Raw genomic sequence first — 21611 nt, forward strand, 5'->3', positions numbered from 1 at the left:
GGGAGGGGAGGGTGCAGGGGTGAGCAGGTGAAGGCGAGGTTGAAGAGGTGTGTTTTGAGGGCTTGTTAATTTACAAAGCAAAGAGCAGCTCAGATTACAACCCACGCCACTATATATTTACACAGCGCATAGTTGCTGCTATATCAATGCAGTTTTCACGTTTGTCAAGATTTGCCATGATAATACAAATTTAAAGTGCAGGATGGGGCTATAGGTGGACTTTAATCTTAGACTTGGTGCAGAGTTGTGAGAGTAATATGATAATCTTTCAGCAAGAAAATGTCGTCTTAAAAAGGACACCTGCAGGATTTGATGACGATGCAGCTTCCACATAGAGTATGTGGCCTGGATTTGAGTATCAGGAGCTGATAACACAGAAAGAACTCAGTCCCTGCCCATCTGGATGTTTGCACAACAGCTTATTTTTTCAGCAGTACTTAAAGATCACATCCAAGTTCCCTCCGTCCCACTCTTCAGACCGGCAGCCCTTTCTCTCTCAACTCCTTCCTTATTTTCTGCTTTCAGCTTTGCTGCAAAAATGGCCACAGCTGGTAAGGTAGGTACATAATTCAATAAGAGAGTATGTAATTATGTACAACCGTGGATGTTTTAATTTGTTTTTGTAAGGTATAGTAGTTTAAGTATTGTCAAGTATGTGTATAGGTAGAAAAACAAACCGTCAGACTACAATGCACAAAAACGTCACATCAATATATTTAGTTTAATATATTTTAGTTTAATATATTTTAGTTTAATATATTTTAGTTTAATATATTTTAGTTTAATATATTTTAGTTTAATATATTTTAGTTTAATATATTTTAGTTTAATATATTTTAGTTTAATATAATGAGATTTTTTTCCGTATATATTTTCATAATGCGGATGGGAGGAACGTATCGAGCTGATACCCGACAATGTGTTTCAGTGCTCTCATGAACAGTGTCGATGTAATTATCTTTGCACGTGATTCTTTCAACTTAAGAGTTATTACTTTTACAGCTGTCCTCCCTGCCTCTGTGAAATAGTGCATGTCCTTTGAGTTTTGAAACTATCCAGACAGAGGTGTTGTGCAGCTGTGGACACTGGCAACGATGAGCAGGTAGTGAGCCAAAAACAACACAAAGGTCGACATTGGAATTAAAAAAGAAAGACCGAAAAAAACTGTTACGTGATGTTTGCTTTTCCAGGAGCAGCATGTATTAGGGTGATGGAAACCACTGTACCCTACCACTGTTAACATGCAATGAATAAATGTGCAGTGAATATGTGAATCCCCTTTGATTATGTTGGCTGTGAGGATCATTTGTATATTAGTCATGTGCACAGAGGACAGTAACAGTTCATCTCCTTTCCAGAAAACCCATCCTAAAATAGTTGAACTGTGGCAGTAGCACCCAGTGAATTGAGATTTTACTGCCCTGTAGGTGATCAAGTGCAAGGCAGCAGTGGCGTGGGAGCCCAACAAGCCTTTGGTGATTGAGGAGATCGAGGTAGCCGCGCCCCAGGCCAACGAGGTCCGCATCAAGGTGAGAGACGTCCACTCTCGAGACATACGCAGGTAGACACACAGGAATGTCCTACTGCACATTTGAGGAAGGGGTTATTCTAACTTAAGCCTTCCTCTGGATATGTAGTGGAGATGGGAAATAGAATGGCTCTCCACTGACGTTCATACCGGGGCCAGGCCGTTCTCATCCAGCATTCGTAGCTGTACCTGTGAAAAAGAATGATCGAACTCAGTATAACTAACTAAGTATGCCACAATATTTTAATAAACAATTGAATCCATTCCTTGGTCCACTGGTACGGTTGCTTTGCTATGATTTCAATTGCGAATGTTTAAAGCAAGCACGATGCCCAACTCTTGACATTGTGTGGCCGTCTGTGTTGGGTGCAGATGGTGGCGACCTCAGTGTGCCACACGGACCTGTATCATCTCTTTGAAGGTATGCATAAAGACGGCTTCCCTGCAGTCCTCGGCCACGAGGGAGCCGGCATCGTAGAGAGCGTCGGGCCTGGAGTCACTGAGTTTCAACCGGGTCAGTTAAAAGCTTACAACACTTTCATTTGTCTGACGGCTCAATGCTTCTTTCCCGCTCAAACTTAGTGGCAGCAATGCTAGCAACGACAACACCAAGGCGTATTTGTGCTACTCATCCAAACAAACCTGTTTTACATTGGATTTGTTGTTTTGTTAGTTGGCCCAGAGTTCCTTGGACATGGCAGCACTGTATTTTAATTTCAGGAGACAAGGTCATCCCCCTGTTCATTCCCCAGTGTGGAGAATGTCGCTTCTGTAAGAGTCCCAAAACCAACCAGTGTGTGCATGCCTGGTGAGCTCATGTTTTTCTTCTCATCTCTTCATTTCATGTGTTCATGTTAAGTTATAGACCCATTTGATGGTGCAAATTCACTGTGTCTCTACATATGTCATAGTACTCACTATGTCAGAGGAGCAACTGTAGGTGTTGTCTGATGATGGCACAGTTTGTTTAGGGCTTCTTTTTTTTAATTACTCCATGTTCTAATGGAACATGGAGCAATGCAAGCACTGAGTCTCAAGCTATATTTTCATTCTAACAAATTCTCAACTCAGGGATGCTGATGTGATGTCAGCCCCAGACTCCAGGTTCACCTGTAAGGGAAAGAAGGTGCTGCAATTTATGGGAACCAGTACCTTCTCTGAGTACACTGTTATGAACCAGATGGCTGTGGCTAAGATCGACCCTGCTGCCCCTCTGGACAAAGTCTGTCTCCTTGGCTGTGGGATCTGCACAGGATACGGAGCAGCAGTTAATACTGCTAAGGTGTGTCTGTTTGACACACATACACACAAACCCCTCTCTGTTAAACATTAGGCATCTAAAATGCAACATACTGTCAGTGGCATCAAAGCATCTATGGAGAACAAGTGTTTTAAGAACTAAGAGGTCCGACCTACAGAGCCATGTTGACTGAACTCTGTTGTATCGTAGGTGGAACCGGGCTCCACGTGTGCTGTGTTCGGCCTGGGAGCTGTGGGTTTGGCTGCAGTCATGGGCTGCAAGGCTGCAGGAGCCAAGAGGATTATCGCAGTTGACATCAATCCAGAGAAGTATGAGAAGGCCACGGTGTTCGGAGCGACCGACTTCGTGAACCCCAAGGATCACAGTGAACCCATCAGCCAGGTGCTGTCCGAGATGACCGACGGAGGAGTGGACTTCTCCCTGGAATGTGTTGGGAATGTGGGAGTCATGGTGAGTAACTTTTAAAACCCTTTTTTCTTCTGAGCTCCTCTGCAGACCCTTCCGGTGACACGCCCACTGTCTTTCTGCTGTTTCTGCATCTAGCGCAGTGCCTTGGAGTGTTGCGTGAGAGGTTGGGGCGTCAGCGTGATAGTTGGCTGGACGGGCATGGACGACTTTGCCTCCAGCCCCCTTCAGCTCATTTCTGGACGCACATGGAAGGGCTCCCTGTTTGGAGGTGAGACGCCTGTCAGTCAAATATTGTCACAGTAACAGGTCATTTTTTAAATGGTTGTCATCTCAAAAAGACGGGTCTTAAAAGTAATACTCGTAGTATGAGCGGCAGCCAAAGTCAGTCGACCTGATATGGGTCTCAGGTAAAGCCTGCATCCTTTTCTCTTTGACTGGCAACCAAGGTTATTTCTCTCATGTATGGCCGATTAGTAGCTGGTACAGTGACAGTAAACGGCATGTGGATGTCTGCAAACGGTCAACCAGTATTATTAAGATAAGACTCCATTTGCTCTTATTTTATCTGTGTTATCTGTGGTTCAGGATTTAAGAGTAAGGACGGCGTGCCTCAGATGGTCAAAGCCTACCTGGACAAGAAGGTGATGGTGGATGAGTTCATCACTCACAACATGACTTTGGACCAGGTCAACGATGCCATTGAGCTGATGAAGCATGGCAAATGGTAGATGTACACTCCCATTATTTCTCCTCCATTCAGGATTTAGTAACCGGCTAGACAGGTCTGAATGTTGTTTGTTTTTGTTCCGCAGCATCCGGACGGTCCTGAGTGTTTCCCCACAATAAGACCACTGCGTTGCTTCCAGCCATGCAAAAATCATGTCATGGCCGGCGGCTATGTTGTACCGGATCTCAACACTGTGTGCCTACGCAGTGCAATGCACATAATAAAGAGATCAATCAAATAATGCACTGTGCACGTGCTTGACTTTGAACACTGTTCAGGGGATTTCCTGCAGATTGTGAGAATCATGTGCAGGGTTCACACAAGGACACCAGATCAGTGGTTTTCCTGTTGCTGCTCTTGTCAGTCAAAATAGTTTTAGGTCAGATGTATTTTTGTCATTGTGATTATTATTCAATTATTACATTTTTACATATCTGATTTGTTCTCCTTTAAGAAAAATGGAAGAAATTCATATGATGCATGTCGCAGTATATATATATATATATATATATATATATATATATATATATATATATATATAATCATCTGCATCATATTGTTAAGATAGTATTTTTACCTCATAACAAAGGGGAGGCCGGAGCCAGCCATGTGGCCGGCTTGTGCCGTCGACACACACGCTGCAATAATAACGCTACCAAAACTGGTTTACAATTATAAGGAATTTAATTCCACTGATGTAAGCACGATTACAGTTATACATTGGAGTGTACACTCCTATGACATATTAAAACAATAAAACCCCATTTGCAAAAAACCTCGCTCGGCTCCTCCGGTGAAAACACATCTGTCGTCCGGGAGCATCCAGGTGAGAGAGAGCCAGGAAAAAAAGACTTTGAATTACCCCTCCCACATATTAATTCACGACTCCTCCCTTCCGTCTATCTCAATTTCTATTGGCTACCCACCCTCAGCTCAGCAAACGCCTGTCTTCACATCTGTCTCTCCTGAGCAGCTAACCCATTCAATGATTGTCAGTTATTGTTTAATCCCATCTATAATAATCCTTCAAAATAAAAGTTATACTTCTGCACTTGGCAGAAGTTTCATGCTTCTGCATGTATGTTTATGCTTATGTTTATCTTAATTATGCATTCTCAAAACCCTTATGATTATGACTAACTATGAATTATTAATTATGAATTATTAAACACTTTTATTATATCTACTAACTACAGTTTTTTACTCAAATTTCTTACAATTCCCCCCTAACTCACAGTTCACTGTGAGTTAGCTACTCGAATGTAGTTAGTTTTTCAAATGTCCCTGGAGACCTCCCCCCTACTCAATCCAGGGAGAGGCTTCCTATCTATCTAAACAGAGGCAAACAATTCATGCACACAGATATCATTTCAAGTATTTCTGTTCAGTTCGTTTCAAAATTGAGTCCGTAGAAGGAAGATGAAAAAGGAAAATTTAATCCGTAAAAAAGGGAAAAATTGAGTCCGTAAAAGGAAGACAAAAAGGAAAATTTAAAAAGGGAAAGATAGAATCCGTAACAAAGGAAAAGATCGACTGCGTTGAAAATCACTGCCTTCCATGTCTTGGGGCTGGCAGGATCAGGATACAGCCTGTAGGCTAGAGAACACATACTGAGAAGCCTTGACTGTTCTTTTACACCTGTCAAAATTACATTTCTTAATCTTTACACCCTAAAATCCCATTATAATCCATTAAACAAAGATAAAATCTCAAATTACTCATCCAGAACAATCAGTCTATTTCCCAAATTTCCAATATCTCACCGGATGTGTTAGAAGTCCATCTGGGCCTCTATCAGGTCCTTCAGGATCTCCGAGAGGATGGTCAGGAACCGCTCGTGAAGTCCCTCTGGTGGCCTCATCTAGACTGTGGCCATCAGAAGCTCCAATTCGTCCTCATCCTCGTCACATAACTGGTTGCCTGGACTGGTGTCTGGCTCATCGGTGAAACAATAAACCCCTGTAGAGGTCCACGGATGCACGGGAACCCCCATCCACAGACAACTCGGAGGCTTATGATGACAGCACACAGAATAATTACGATTGCCAAAAATGTATGTTTTCACTGGCCAAGCATACTTCCCAACCAGTCGGTGAATGGATTCGTGACACCAGAGTTGTCTGCTAGCTCTTGGCTGAGTGCTGTCAGTCCCTCCAGAGCCCTGGTCACCGATCCATCAGGAGCTGTGTTATTTGGAATGAAAGTACAGCACGCAGACCCAAACATCTGGCACACGCCACTTTTCTCTGCTAAATCATCTCTAATGCCATTCTGTTCTGCAAGGTCATTAAACTAGTCTTCGCCAGCTGTGCATGCAGTCCTGATATGGCGTCACTGGTGAAGTTTACTAAACGCTGTTGGTTATAGTAAATGTAGTTGATCCAATCGACATTTTTATTAATCATCACCCTCTGAGAGAAAACAGATTCTAAATCTGCTGCTATTTGATTTCTGGCTTGAAAGTCATTAGACACCCCCCTTGGCAGTCTTATGACATCTTATGTACACTTGGTCATCAAAGGCCCCCTTCGGGCCACCGGCATCTCTTTTGGATCTTCTGTTAGCATGTGGGCGTGGAGAGATGAGTTCTCCATAAGTTGCATCAGTGACAGGCAAGATATAGAATGACAATATGAGTTGCATCAACGCACATTTACCGGTCCAATCTTTAGGCTGGATTGGATATATGGTTCTTCCTCCACACCACTATCATAAATCAGCTCTAGGTGCTGTCTGTCTTAACACACTGTTATATAGATAGTTGCTAGCATTGTGACTGTGGCTACAATTTGCAATAATACTACCTACATTGGGCCCCATAGCTGTATCTGAGACTATACAATCAAATGGACCCTCTGTAACCTTGAACAGAGGTGGGGTATTATATTCTACAGGTGGGTAATGCCAGTGTAGCCTCTGACAAGTGTGTTGGAGGGGCAAAGTGTCATCAGTAAACAGAGTTAAAATACAACTAATTCAGGACTTAGGAGTCTGAATCTTGAAGGAACTGGTGTTGCTATGGGTCTAGATCCTAAACACACAATACAATCTGTACTACTGGCTTGAAGCCGTATATTGTACCCACCATACATTCCCATCTGCCATTCCGGTTTCCACCCCTTACCTCATTCTCTGCGTCAGTCGTATGTCGAACCTGGTCTTTTTACAGGCTTAACAATAATCCTAATGAGCCCTTGTGGGGCAGGACTATCAGTAGCCTTTCCCTGTATTACGTAAAGTCCTCAGTCAGTCAATTTAGGTAAGTCTTAAGGATTACATCTACCCACCCCCTTTGTACACATCACAGGCATAATATGATTACAGCTTCCCATACTTATGTGTGGCAGGCCCACACTCGTCAGTTATGATGCACACGGTTTTGGTCATCCACCCGCAGGCGTGTTCATACTTGGGACTGGAAATTACTTCACAGAAGTCGAACTGGACCGTTGATGTTGTACCTTCTTTGAACATAAGAGTGAGAGTTACATTTTCATAGGTGAGTGTCGTCAGAGAAGCCTCTCTACGTGGTCTAAGATCGGTTTGATTAGCTACTGAGGCTAAATGTCGAATCCTGATGTAGTCATGCATGTGATCTGGTTCCTGTCTGTGGTTAATTCCACATACTAAGAGGGAAGCTACTGAAATCAGGAAGAAAGTAATTACAGACTTCCATAACCTACTGAAGCTGGAGTCTCCCAATGGAAGTCCTCGCTTAAACTGTGGGGGAAACGTCATCTTCAGTACTGTCTAACCCCTCTTTTGAGGTGTCTTTGGCTTCAAATTTTCCTGTCTGATGTTCACTCCTGTCTCTGCGAGTGTCACACTCGTTACCTTCGCTGCTGCACAGTGAGTGAGGTGGTGTCAAGTAGCTCCAGGTTTACCTTTCACCTTTACTGCATGTGAGGTTGTCAATACTACCTCCCATGGACCGGTCCACCTTGGTTCACTCCACCTGCGCTCATGGACTCTTATCCACACCAGACTGCCTGGTGACACATCAGCCTGCTTCCTTTCGTCAGCTGCTGCTTCTGCGTTTGTCACCCTCTGTGCTGTATGGCGTGTGGCCGCTGACTCCAAAACTGGGATCCGCTGCTCCACTTCCCAGATCTGGACCCACTCAGCCACGCACCTTGACTAAAACAAACACAGAACTGCCAAAAGTTCAGCAGTAAATGTTAGCATACGTCTGTAGTGTAAGAGAGGTCAACGATCTCTCAAATATGTTGCGCCGTCCGTGTCAAAATTGATTCTTAGGAACTATGTAAAATAGTAAATGTACCAAAATGAGTCAATACTGGATATGTGAAGGAATCTCGAATCCAAAATTGAAGCTGGAATTCCGAAATCAAACTCAACATCTAAATCAGAATCACAATCACAATCCAGTTCCAAATCAGAATTCGAAAGGTTCAAAATTGGAAGTAAAATGAAATTAAAAAACAATGAATAATTAATCAATTAAATATTAAATTCAACTTTAAAAATCAATAACTGTGTTCAAAGATATTCAATCAGAAATACCAATGTAAGTCAAACTGTTGAACTACACTTACACTCTGGTCTGCACAATACTGAGTCACAATTAAGTTCAAGAATTGAAGAAACACAACTGAAACCATTAATCTTTGTTAAAATGCTGAACTAAAACCAAAGTCAACGACTAAAGTTATAATGCTTAATTAAAACTAAGGTCAGGATATAAGCTCACAGCTCTTAGACAATGAATCTCTGAAAAATTCAGATTCTAAACACTTCTTTACGGTTACCTGCAGTTAGTCCTTCTTCTGTTTAATTGTTTTTAAATCTCCTTTTCTTTTGCCTTATGTTTTGATGCTTTTAATGGTTTTATGTGAAGCACTTTGAAATGTGCTATATAAATAAACTTGCCTTGCCGTCTGCGCCGGACCGGAAGTTGTTCTGCGCCAAACCGGAAGTTGTCATGAAACCGGCTTTTTTACAGATATGCTATCCGCAATGCTAACGAAAAAACGGAGCTTCTGATAAAGCGTACGCACACACAAGTATCACCAAAATCCCACACTTTAATTCCACTCATACGCCTTCTGTCTCCTCTCTCAATCCAGCCGTTATTTTATTTTATAAGCACTTATTTTACATACAGCGTACCGCAACGCCGGAGCTACACGTAGCTAGCGTTAGCTCCCCACAGCGCGGTCATGCAATATCAATCATTTTAAACGTATTTCCACGCTGCTAAAACACAGACTAGTCACACGTATTATTGGACTTATTTATTCATCAGTTTAAACGTATTTCCACGCTGCTAAAACACAGACTAGTCACACGTATTATCGGACTTATTGTCCGGTTTTTTTTTCCCTTAAACCTCCGGTTAACCGGCTTTTAGCTTCTCCAGACCCGAGGTCATTGTTACGTTTGATCACGAGTTATACACTTCCAGCGTCACCCACTCGCCCAGTCCGCCTAGCACCGCCAAAAGCCGTTATTCTACGTATTCTGAATCATCCACACGACCCTCTAATTATACATTCACAGCCAAAACAAGCGAGTGTGTCTTTCCTGAAGTCACAGCCTCAGAAGCTAACTCCCGCTAGCCTAGCTTTCTAAGCAACTTATGCGACGGGACCCGAAACTCGTGGACAAAGCCCACAAAGGATTGCACACCTAAGCCCCTCAAAGCCACAACATCTCAGTTCGCCTCGCTACATAACTGCTTTTGAACAGTTGTCAGCACAAACCCAGCCATGCACCCCAGAGCCGGAGGATCTCAGAGCGATGCAAAGCTAGCCCGCTCTAGCTAATCAACTGCTTGGTACAAATGTGATGATTTAATTACATACACAGCGCTGTCCGTCTTTAATTAATTCTTAGGATCCTTATACTCTTGACTAATCCCTTAAGTTCATCATACTTCAGACAGCAAATCGTACTTACCTCAGTGGAACATGGCCTCCCTCGTGGAACATGGCCACCGGCAACGCAGCGCTAGCCGTTAGCAGCGCTTAGCCAAGCAGAGATTCCCCTAAGATCTAGAAACTAACTCACAGATTTCATGAAACGGCTCTGCTTACCGATATTGTGGGCCCGGGATTGTCTGCTTGACTACCGCCGCCTTCCGCACACACAGCGAGGCCGGTAAGACTGTCCCATCTGGGGTTCGCCAAATTTGTTAAGATAGTATTTTTACCTCATAACAAAGGGGAGGCCGGAGCCAGCCATGTGGCCGGCTTGTGCCGTCGACACACACGCTGCAATAATAACGCTACCAAAACTGGTTTACAATTATAAGGAATTTAATTCCACTGATGTAAGCACGATTACAGTTATACATTGGAGTGTACACTCCTATGACATATTAAAACAATAAAACCCCATTTGCAAAAAACCTCGCTCGGCTCCTCCGGTGAAAACACATCTGTCGTCCGGGAGCATCCAGGTGAGAGAGAGCCAGGAAAAAAAGACTTTGAATTACCCCTCCCACATATTAATTCACGACTCCTCCCTTCCGTCTATCTCAATTTCTATTGGCTACCCACCCTCAGCTCAGCAAACGCCTGTCTTCACATCTGTCTCTCCTGAGCAGCTAACCCATTCAATGATTGTCAGTTATTGTTTAATCCCATCTATAATAATCCTTCAAAATAAAAGTTATACTTCTGCACTTGGCAGAAGTTTCATGCTTCTGCATGTATGTTTATGCTTATGTTTATCTTAATTATGCATTCTCAAAACCCTTATGATTATGACTAACTATGAATTATTAATTATGAATTATTAAACACTTTTATTATATCTACTAACTACAGTTTTTTACTCAAATTTCTTACAATATCATAGCAAAGTAGACACACACTCAACCCACCTGCTACACCACGCAGACTTTGGACTTTGGACAATTACATTAATAATCTACAGCATGTAATGATCCACTCCTATTGAATATATATATATATATATATTTCCTTGTTTGGGTTAGTCACAGTCCAACACTATTATGTACTTTGCACATGTAGTTGTTCCTGATTTAAGACAAATATATAATATGTCTATAAAGTTTAGAAGCTTATTCTTGTTCAAAGAAACAAGCTTTTCTCCTGCTTCATTAACTTGTGATATTTCACGATAATATGACTCAATGAGAACGTTCAGTTCAGAGTAAAGTACAAAATAATAGTTTGAACCATTAACTGTTACATTATTCACCTTTAGCTGTTGAATCACAAACTATTCTCCCACATCATTATACTCCCTTACGTTGGGTCGCAACCCTTTTGATAGGAAGTGTCATTATAAATGTTTTTTAGCATTATTTTTAATTATGTCATCGGGCTAATATTGAAATCACCAACGGATCTGTAACTTTATTCCATCCGTACCGGCAACGTGCATGGGAAAATTAATAAAAAACATTCTTCCCTCATAACCAGGACATTGTAATCATAAAAGAGAGAACTACACACGAAGGCTGCAATCATTATGTGAAGTTGATATCATTGACTCCACCAACCTCCCATCAATCTTCAGCAATAAACTCTGCAAACTGTGAGAAGAAGGCAACGAGTGCTAGCCAATCAGTGGCAGAGCAGGGCGGGTCTTTGTGGATGAGAGGGCACATACCCCAAGAACTCTAGCACACTTATTGCGAGTGTACGATTGGTAAAGCTACCGCGGGCCACAGCACTTGTGCTGACCCCTGCCCTACAGCGATGCATTTCCACACAAGGGTTCACTCCAGGTTTTGAACCCAGGTGTACCCAAGACAATGTGCTGTCGTCCAAAAGCTGTAAAGTGGTTAATGTGGGATGGGAGGGAGTGGAGATTTTGAACTATACGTACGTGGTCATTTCAGTCAGGAACACTCTCGTCATAGATTTTAACCATTTTTTTTTTTGCAACAAATGCAAATACAGTTAAACTTGACTCTGATGGCTCCGCTCTTTGAATGCTCCCCAGATTAGCCAGCAGCTACCGAGCCAAAACGGGGAGCACCGAGCAACAACCCCCAAGGGTTTACAGGAATGAGCCAGAAGTACATTTTTTAAATACATTTCAACCATTTGCCATGAAAGATGAACTCTGAACTCAAACAGGGTGGACCGGCTGGGGTGGAGGAGGCTAAGCTTTGCCAGCAGTACGGTCTGTAACAGCATAGGTGTAAAATGAATCAGTGAGGTGGGGGGGGGGGGGGGGGGGGAAGTGAAAGTGGGCTGTGATTGGTGTGTGGCCGATTGGAAGCTATGATTCGAATGGGCTGGCTGTCAGCTGGTTACAGCTGGGGGTGTATGACTTCCGTGTCCTCCATGAACTAACGTGATGCTTCATTTCAGGAATGTCCAGCTGTTTTCTTCCCATTATAAATAAATCCAGGGTGACTTTTCTCCTCCACACTCCTGCCCCGCAGCTGAACTCCTCTCTGGCTTGTATACCCTTATCTTAGCAGCAATAATGGCCACAGCTGGAAAGGTGAGTGGAATCTAACACGTGGCCGCTCATACGTATGTGGTGTTTCTCTTATTTTTCTTCTTCTTTTTTTGCAATATTTACATGATATGTGACATAGGCAATGCTCTGTGTATTTAAGCACTCACACTAAAGTGAAAGTGCCAGTCACGATATAGCAAAACATCAGAAATCAATGAAACTGTATCTCATTCGTGAATGATCATTTAACACTATTTTCATGAAGAATATTTAGCATTTGAATGTGCTTCTGTATGAAGTGCAGTTCACATTTGTGAGGCTGATTCAGAAGGTTGGACTGTGCTTTCCTGTGCAGTATTTCCCAACATATCTGGTTACAGATGAGTCATATTATGTAATAGCCTTATGTAATAGCTTGAGGGTATCTTAACCTTAACGGGCCCTTTCTGTTCGTCTTCAACTTTCCATCTCTTTCTCTCTGTCCCCTCTGTCTCCGTGAAATGTCTCAAGTCCTGGCTTTGCACAGTTTGAAAGTATCCAGTCAGATAAAACATTCTAGTAGAAGACCAAGATTTCATGATATGTATTGTATAATACTTGTGAATTCAAGACAACCCGCTTGATTCATCAAGTCTGACACAACTGAATTACTCTGTGGTTTAAAGGCGCCAATCAAAAATTGTGTTTGTCTAATAACTCTTGTGTGGACTTTAAACTGTTGCTTTTTAAAATAATAATAACAATAATACATTTTATTTATACAGCGCTTTTCATGACACTCAAAGACACTTTACATTAAAATCATCACATATAAAAACAATACACTAAAAACAAAGTACACAATAATAGTCACGCATTAAAAGCAGTTTTGAACAGGTGAGTTTTGATTTGTGATTTGAATGTGGAAAGGTCAGTGCAATCTCGGATGTTTTTGGGGAGAGAGTTCCAGAGGGAGGGGGCAGATATGGAGAAGGCTCTGTCGCCCCATGTCCGGTGCTTGGTCCTGAGTGGAAGGGACAGGAGGTTGGCATCAGAGGAGCGGAGCCGGCGGGATGGAGTGTGGTGGTGAAGCAGGTCGGTGAGGTAGGAGGGGGCCTGATTGTGGAGGGCTTTGTGAGTGAGGAGAAGGATTTTGTATTGGATCCGTTGTGGGACGGGGAGCCAGTGGAGGTTCTGGAGAACAGGGGTGATGTGGTCACTGGAGCGGGTGTGGGTGAGCAGGCGAGCAGCAGAGTTCTGGATGTACTGGAGTTTATTTAGGATTTTGGATGATGTGCCGTAAAGAATGCTGTTGCAGTAGTCAATTCTGGAGGTGATGAAGGCGTGGATCAGAGTTTCAGCAGCAGATGAGGAGAGTGATGGGCGGAGACGGGCGATGTTTTTTAAGTGGAAAAAGGCAGTTCTGGTGATTTGTTCGACGTGGTGTTCAAAGGAGAGGTTGCTGTCAAACATGACTCCGAGGTTGCGGATGTGTGGGGAGGGAGACAGAGTGGAGTTGTCGATGGTGAGGCAGAAGTTGTGACTGGTTTTAGTGAGGGATTTGGGACCGATGATGATCATGTCAGATTTATCACAGTTCAGTTTGAGGAAGTTGGTTTGCATCCATGATTTAATGTCAGTGAGGCAGTTGGTGAGAGTGGAGTGAGTAGCAGTGGTGATGGCTTTTGTGGAGATGTAGAGTTGGACATCATCGGCGTAACAGTGAAAGTGAAGTGCATGTTGACGTATGATGTTACCAAGAGGGAGCAAGTAGAGGATGAACAGAAGAGGACCAAGCACCGAACCCTGGGGGACGCCTTAAGACAGAGGAGCAGTGGAGGAGGTGCAGTTGTTGATACTGATGAACTGTTGTCTGTTTGTGAGATATGATTTAATCCAGGAGAGAGCAGTTCCGGTGATGTTGAGGGAGGATTCGAGGCGGGAGAGAAGGATGTTGTGGTTGATGGTGTCAAAAGCTGCGGTGAGGTCGAGGAGGATGAGAATGTTGAGATGACCAGCGTCTGAGGAGAGGAGGAGGTCGTTGGTGACTTTAAGGAGGGCTGTTTCAGTGCTGTGCTGTGAGCGGAAACCAGATTGAAATGGCTCGAACAGATCGTTGGAGATGAGGTGGGCTTTGAGTTGTGTGGCGACAATGCGTTCCAGTATTTTTGACAGAAAGGGAAGATTGGAAATGGGACGGAAATTGCTCATGGTGTCAGGGTCAAGTCCAGGTTTATGTTTGCTTTTGCCAAGAGCAGCTATATATAGAGATATGGAAACTGACCGCTTACCATCAACATGAACAACGAATAAAATAATAAAATATGGAGTGAGGACATGAAACCCATTCGTTTTCCTCAATGTGACAGACAGTCAATGTGAAAAGCTGACAACATGCTTTACCATATACCTTTCATCAAAGGATTGTGCCACTGTTGATCCTTAGTTTGAAACCGTTCCTAATATGGTTTAACAGTCCCCAGGAATATTTGTCATATCTCATTGCTGAGTAATTTCATGTGGTGTCCCTGCCCTGTAGGTGATCAAGTGCAAGGCAGCAGTGGCGTGGGAGCCCAACAAGCCTTTGGTGATTGAGGAGATCGAGGTAGCCCCGCCCCAGGCCAACGAGGTCCGCATCAAGGTGAGAGACGTCCACTATCAGAACACACACACACATGTACACACACGGTTCATGTTAAGGCTGCAATATGCTAAGTATTGCTATATATTGCGATATATTGCAATGTATTACCTTTTTTCAACTGCAAACTATGCAGTTTGTCAACATCTGTTGCATCTAATAACATGACGTTATCCCTCCGTTCATCTCACTTAAATCAGCAGCAAAATGGGTTTAGTCAATCAAGCAGACAGACTGACCAACGCTGCCACCTCATCGGCGTTGGTGTCTAGGCCTCTGACAGTCCCAGGTCTTTGAGCTTGATGATGAGCTTGGAGAGCGTAACGCTATTGAATGCTGAACACGTCAATGAACAGCATTCTCTCATGTGTTTCTCCCCCAGCTGGGAGGTGGCAGGGTGGAGGGGCCTCTCCAATTTCTATTACTTACGTGCATACCTGGATTTCCTGTATTGGTCCAAATTACCCAGTTGTTGGGCTTCAGATTTGGAAATGTTTCTACAGTAACCTTTGCTACAGCCTCATTGATGCTTTTGCCGACACAGCCAATAACCGATGCTGTTGTCCAGTCCTGGCGGTTGAATCGAGAGAGACCCAACGAAACAGTGGCCGAGTCCGGGATCATGAAACCCGTAACGTTACAGTTCTTAGTGTCACATTGAAAAGCTTTCCTGCTCCTGGGTTATCCAGTGACTTTGCATGTTCCTCAGCCTAACCAGGATCCGGCCCGTGACCCTTTTCTCCGACATTTCTGGGTTGGGCAACAAGTAATCCAAGCCATTGATTGATCAGCGTTCATGATTGGAAAAAGAGAAATTTAATAACAAAGAAATGTCACAGTTAAAGATGAAAAGTCTGAAGTTGAGGATACGGCGCCCGTCGTCTGCGCCATGTTTCCCACATATCCACGGTGTGTGACGGCACTTCTTTATGTCACTCTTCCCTGTTACTGCCAATGTGTGACAATGTTCTGGAGAGGTGTTTTGTGCGATAAAAAGTTATAGATTTGACATTCCAAATATGGCGATCTAATGTTAAAGTTTTGCTCGTGCTGCTGAACCCACTGAGAGTAAACACTCTCGTGACTCGTCTTTGTCTTTTCAATGTTTGGTTACTGTCTTCGGTGCAGATTGTGGCGACTGCGGTGTGCCACACGGACCTGCACCACCTTTTCGAGAACACGAAAGAAGAAGGCTTCCCAGTAGTCCTCGGCCACGAGGCAGCCGGCATCGTAGAGAGCGTCGGGCCTGGAGTCACTGAATATCAGCCAGGTCAGTTTGGAATGATGCAATCTTTTGGAATAAAAGCTTATTTGCTTTCTTTCCAAGAGTGAGACAGATTGATATGTCTCATGTCTGTGTGTTGAGTACGGCACTTAGAGAAGTCTAGCTGAGCTTAGCTGATCCTAGCTTAGCTTAGCGTGACTGTAAACAGTTAGCCAGTCTCTTTCCAAAATTCAGATATATCGTGGTCAATACGGTTGGCCCACGTGACCAAAACCACTGAAGCTCACTATTAGCAAGTTGCATCTTGACAATTTAGTCATTAACAAAAATGTAAAAATGACTAATTGGGACGTTAGTGAAATTGTATGAGGGATGTCAACTGAGGCCTAACTGTGCCATTCAGCCAATATGTTTTAACATCATTCTAAAAGTTGGCCGAAATTAATTTGAAGTGGCAACATGCCAATATTGTTTCTGTCTTTCAGGAGACAAGGTCATCCCTCTGTTTATCTCCCAGTGTAGAGAATGTCAGTTCTGTAAGAGTCCGAAGACCAACCAGTGTGAGAAAGCATGGTGAGCTCAATAAGCACTCATCTCCTCCCTTCCACTCCGTCTCTCTTCAGTCTTAACTTTTCATTTCATTCCTCTTGGGTGCGTTCATATGGTTACAGAAAAGACATTATATTCAACACGTATCTATTAGTGTACAGCAACTTCAGATGTTGTCTGACCACGGTACAGATAGTTGAGATCTTTGTTCCTATTTTGTTCTTCATTCCAAGCATAACATATTATCTATTTTACTCTTACAACTATTTGCTGCAACCTAAAAGAACAGGACAAAAATAATGCTGCAGTTGCATATTTACTTCAACAAATTCTCTATTCAGGGTTGGTCGTCACAACGTGTCGTCAGCCCCAGACTCCAGGTTCACCTGTAAGGGGAAGAAACTGCTGCAGTTTACAGGAACCAGTACCTTCTCTGAGTACACTGTGGTCAACCAGATGGCTGTGGCTAAGATCGACCCTGCTGCCCCTCTGGACAAAGTCTGTCTCCTTGGCTGTGGGATCTGCACAGGATACGGAGCAGCAGTTAATACTGCTAAGGTGTGTCTGTTTGACACACATACACACAAACCCCTCTCTGTTAAACATTAGGCATCTAAAATGCAACATACTGTCAGTGGCATCAAAGCATCTATGGAGAACAAGTGTTTTAAGAACTAAGAGGTCCGACCTACAGAGCCATGTTGACTGAACTCTGTTGTATCGTAGGTGGAACCGGGCTCCACGTGTGCTGTGTTCGGCCTGGGAGCTGTGGGTTTGGCTGCAGTCATGGGCTGCAAGGCTGCAGGAGCCAAGAGGATTATCGCAGTTGACATCAATCCAGAGAAGTCTGAGAAGGCCACGGTGTTCGGAGCGACCGACTTCGTGAACCCCAAGGATCACAGTGAACCCATCAGCCAGGTGCTGTCCGAGATGACCGACGGAGGAGTGGACTTCTCCCTGGAATGTGTTGGGAATGTGGAAGTCATGGTAGGGAGATTTGATTTCATATGGTTCCAGGATATATTGAAGAGGTGTGACCTATAACTCAATACAGTGTCCTTTAATCTATCAAAGTAAACTGAACCCATTCCTTCCATTCATGAATTCACTATGAATTCACCAAGCCCACATTTCCTTAGCTAGTCCAAATATTTGGACCAGCGCCCTTCTGGTAAAACGCCCACTGACTCTTTCTCCATCTAGCGCAGTGCCTTGGAGTCTTGTGTGCAAGGTTGGGGCGTCAGTGTGATAGTTGGCTGGACAGACAAAGAAGATTTTTCTGCCCGACCCGTTCAGCTCATCGCTGGACGCACATGGAAGGGCTCCGCGTTTGGAGGTGAGACAGATATGACCATTACTCTGGTAACTAAATGGCTGTCGGCTAATATTCTGCAACTCTCTAGTTAGTTTTATTCTGGATACTCTTTGCTGAAGTGGTTGTGTGCCTCAGGCTTTAAGGGTAGGGATGCCGTGCCTCAGATGGTCAAAGCCTACCTGGACAAGAAGGTGATGGTGGATGAGTTCATCACTCACAACATGACTCTGGACCAGGTCAACGATGCCATTGAGCTGATGAAGCATGGCAAATGGTAGATGTACACTCCCATTCTTTCTCCTCCATTCATGACTCAACAACAACACAGATCAATAAAAGGTGCAGGTCTCCTCATTTCTCTTTTACTTTTTTTCCCACAGCATCCGGACAGTCATGACTGTTTCTCCACAATGAGACTACTACGATGCTTTCAATGGCCCCAAAGTAATCAAATACTTCACCTGTGTGTTTTCCAAAATGTCAGCAGAATAATCAGACAAATACTTCAACACTCAAAATAAAATCATATTTCAAATTTTTCACATTACACATGCCTAATATGAAGCACTCAATACTATTCAGCAGATTAGGTTGTGATGATCACCTACAGTGTTCATGAATAAAAGCTAAACATGTCGAGCAAAATAAATGGTATAAACAGCTTTCTTGTTTGTGATGTGATTTTTGTTGTGTATATCTACATGTCAAAACAATCATGTTACTGGTGAATGCAGGTACATTTACTTAATACTCTACTGCGTTGTGTTTAGTGAGACCACAGATTTAGGTTAAATTTGAACAGACAATCTCAGTTACATCAATGTCAACCACTTCAACTCTGCATCCAGTATTTTAAATTATTATTCGAATATCAGTCCAACTGTAGTCTTGGCTGGGAAGCTGATTAGCTGGTCCATTTAGAACCTGCTGTGGTCCTTAGTCCTCATTACCACTAACAGCATCCTGTCTGCCATGAGGGTTCGTGTGATATCTTTCAAAAATGAACTAATTTTTCTTGTTTGTCCCACAACAAGACCCGCTGTTTTTTACATTTCCATTTTCCTAAGAATTACAGAACAAATATTTGAATTCGTCAAAAAGGACTTGTTTTTCATATTCAAATGAAACTCACCGCAGATGTGTTCTGGTTTCTCGATGCTCCTCTGTGATTGTCAGGTGGCTCTTCCTCTCACTGTTAAGCACACCACTCACGCCCTGTGGACGTGGAAATGTTGCGCCAGTGTCTCCAAATGGTACATTTTGCAAACTTTTGTTTAAGGTGTGTGGTACAAAAAAGAATTAAGCAGAAGCTCGCTTCAACCGAGTTGGGGTTCTATTGATCCCCAAGTGCCTGATGTCCAAAATCGAAACTTCAAGTCACTTCAAGTGTGTTCGCTGAATAAATAAGCTCATTTACATTTTACCCACGATGCAACAGGTGACGGTGTTCTCAAACTGGTGGTGGAGAACATGAACTAGGAGTTGAGAGTGGATGAATTTGTGACTCAACTCTGCCCTTCGAGACGTCTCATGAACGCGGTCCCTCTGGGTTTTGTCTGTCTTATGTGTCACTGCTGCCCTCCAAAGCTGAGACGGGATTTTGTAATGATTTGCTCTCCGAGGACATTTCTTTTCAAAGAACAAGTATATGTTGTGTCAGAAATGTGTGACAGGTTAGAGTGGAATAGAACTCATCATCTGAGTCTCAAACGTATTTCCCAAACTCTTTTTCTCTTAAGAAGAATGAAGAAGAAACCGTTTATTGTGAACACAGAAGTTTATTTTGAAAAGACAAAAAAGTTGAAATTGTCACACTGTCCCTGACACATCCAAAATTGACGCAAGAGAACTTTCTAAACCATCAGACCAATATTTGATGTTTATAATTGGTGGCGTTTTGATCCTTCATGAGAAGTTCTTTCTGTACAGATGTACAGCTCAGGGCCACTGACCAAGTGTCGGAATTTCACAACTTGGGAGTGAGAATGTGTTGGTCGGACAGAACAATTCACGTTGGTGTCGTTTGGTTTGAAAATCAGATTTCCATCTCATTGGGCTGAACACAGTCCACAGTTTGCCTCTTGGCTAGAGTCTTGGATAATATGAAAGCTAAAGAAGATAAAGGATATCTAAAGAATAACAATCCAGAACCTCAATTCTGTCTCCTCTGGATGTTTAAGTAGAGTTGGGTACAGAGGCCGGCTCGCCCTGTGCAGTGGTTGACTTTGGGGCATTGGGCCTCACAGCAATTATGGACTGTAAAGCAGCCGGGGCAGTTTGGATCATTGGAGTCGATCTCATCTGAATGGTTTTATACTGTTGCAATATAAATGCAGAATAACCACCGCTTCATCCGGCTTTTTCTTTTAAATAAGGTGCTGGAAGTTTAAAAAAAACTCAAACTGGTAGAATAGATACCCGCACACTTAAATTTCTGCAGAGAACACTCTTCGGTCTAAAAGACCTTCATCAGAGCATACAGGGTTCAGGTGGAATGGGAGGTGTAGAAACAAACAAAACACTTTAAAGCTGTAGTTAACAGGAGGCGAAGCCTCTACAACAGGGGTCTCAAACTCCCGGCCCGCGGGCCGAATCCGGCCCGCCACGTCATTTTATGAGGCACTTCCTGTTGCAAGCCCAGCTGCCACGGAAAGTCGTGGCAGCTGAGCTTGCAACAGGAAGTGCCTCTACTAGCTGCCGCTGCCACGATTTGAGCCAGCTCCTACTGCTTTAGATAGCGGGGAGACTCCAAACCGAGGGGAGGATTATTCCTCATTGCGCACAGGGGTAAACTTTGAGGTGTCTGTTTGATTCGGCTGTGTGCACCAACGTGGTTTTGCTCAGTGGATAGTCGTTGTAAATAGTTGAAATGTCTGAGGTTGAGGCGTTCATTGCCGCTCCATCTCAGGAGTCCCTGGATATATGCACAAGAGAGCAGTTGCTCTTGATTGCAGATCATTATTCAGTGGTGGTTGTAGGTGATAAACACATCAAGGAGAACATTAAATATGCTATAAAAGCAAAATTTACCGAATTAGGAATTATATCTGGGAATAAACAAGAGTCATCGTCAATTCCTACTGCTGTGTCATTTCAGACTCATGGACTAACCTTTGAACAACAGAAGGAGATTTTGCTGTTGCAGATGGAACATGACAAAAGTAAACATGAATTGGAAATCAGAAAACAGATAGAAGTAGAGAAAATCCGCCAGGAATCAGAGACAGCAAAGATAGATCTGGAGAGGTATCGTTTGTCACTGGTCAGAGATGGCATGTTGTCCGGTGAGGATCAGGGCGCACAGGTGTCCAGGTCTGCTGTGGATCGCTTTGATGTTCGAAATGTGCGCTGGTTGCCACCGTTTAATGAAAGGGATCCAGAGACCTTCTTCTTGCTGTTTGAACGTGTAGCTAAGGCTAGAAAGTGGCTCGATACGGACTGTGCGGTTATGCGTCAGTGTGTCCTCTCAGGGAAAGCACAGGAAGCGTATTTCTCTCTGAGTCTGGAGGATAGCTCTAGCTATTCTAAGGCCATATCCACACTAGGCCATGTCTCGTTGGATGCAGAATTCT

At 43.4% G+C, this 21611-nt stretch overlaps 3 protein-coding genes across 3 annotated transcripts in view; 2 read left to right on the forward strand and 1 right to left on the reverse strand.

Annotated features, from left to right (window-relative positions):
* The window catches only part of LOC306790001 (uncharacterized protein), a gene marked incomplete at its 3' end in the record, with an annotated part of 371019 nt that overhangs the window by 279130 nt on the left and 70278 nt on the right, over positions 1-21611 (reverse strand). The window lies entirely within an intron of this gene.
* LOC306790451 (alcohol dehydrogenase 1-like) lies at positions 428-4150 on the forward strand. Its single transcript, XM_079286715.1, has 9 exons — positions 428-556; positions 1428-1529; positions 1901-2042; positions 2249-2336; positions 2600-2810; positions 2979-3239; positions 3333-3465; positions 3783-3921; positions 4010-4150. The coding sequence occupies exons 1-9, from the start codon at positions 539-541 to the stop codon at positions 4041-4043; spliced, it is 1128 nt and encodes a 375-aa protein (XP_079142841.1). The 5' UTR covers positions 428-538; the 3' UTR covers positions 4044-4150.
* On the forward strand, positions 12340-18598 carry LOC306790452 (alcohol dehydrogenase 1-like). Its single transcript, XM_079286716.1, has 9 exons — positions 12340-12372; positions 14849-14950; positions 16079-16220; positions 16661-16748; positions 17066-17282; positions 17451-17711; positions 17928-18060; positions 18175-18313; positions 18420-18598. The coding sequence occupies exons 1-9, from the start codon at positions 12355-12357 to the stop codon at positions 18451-18453; spliced, it is 1134 nt and encodes a 377-aa protein (XP_079142842.1). The 5' UTR covers positions 12340-12354; the 3' UTR covers positions 18454-18598.

The sequence above is a fragment of the Melanostigma gelatinosum genome (assembly GCF_949748355.1).
Source record: "Melanostigma gelatinosum genome assembly, chromosome: 16".
NCBI lineage: Eukaryota > Metazoa > Chordata > Actinopteri > Perciformes > Zoarcidae > Melanostigma > Melanostigma gelatinosum.

Bases quoted from the DNA above. Each gene is read 5' to 3' on its own strand.
- LOC306790451 (XM_079286715.1), top strand. The intron at 1,530-1,900 runs GTGAGAGACGTC...TGTTGGGTGCAG, and splicing joins CCAACGAGGTCCGCATCAAG to ATGGTGGCGACCTCAGTGTG. The intron at 2,043-2,248 runs GTCAGTTAAAAG...TTTTAATTTCAG, and splicing joins AGTCACTGAGTTTCAACCGG to GAGACAAGGTCATCCCCCTG.
- LOC306790452 (XM_079286716.1), top strand. The intron at 16,221-16,660 runs GTCAGTTTGGAA...TCTGTCTTTCAG, and splicing joins AGTCACTGAATATCAGCCAG to GAGACAAGGTCATCCCTCTG. The intron at 18,061-18,174 runs GTGAGACAGATA...TGTGTGCCTCAG, and splicing joins GAAGGGCTCCGCGTTTGGAG to GCTTTAAGGGTAGGGATGCC.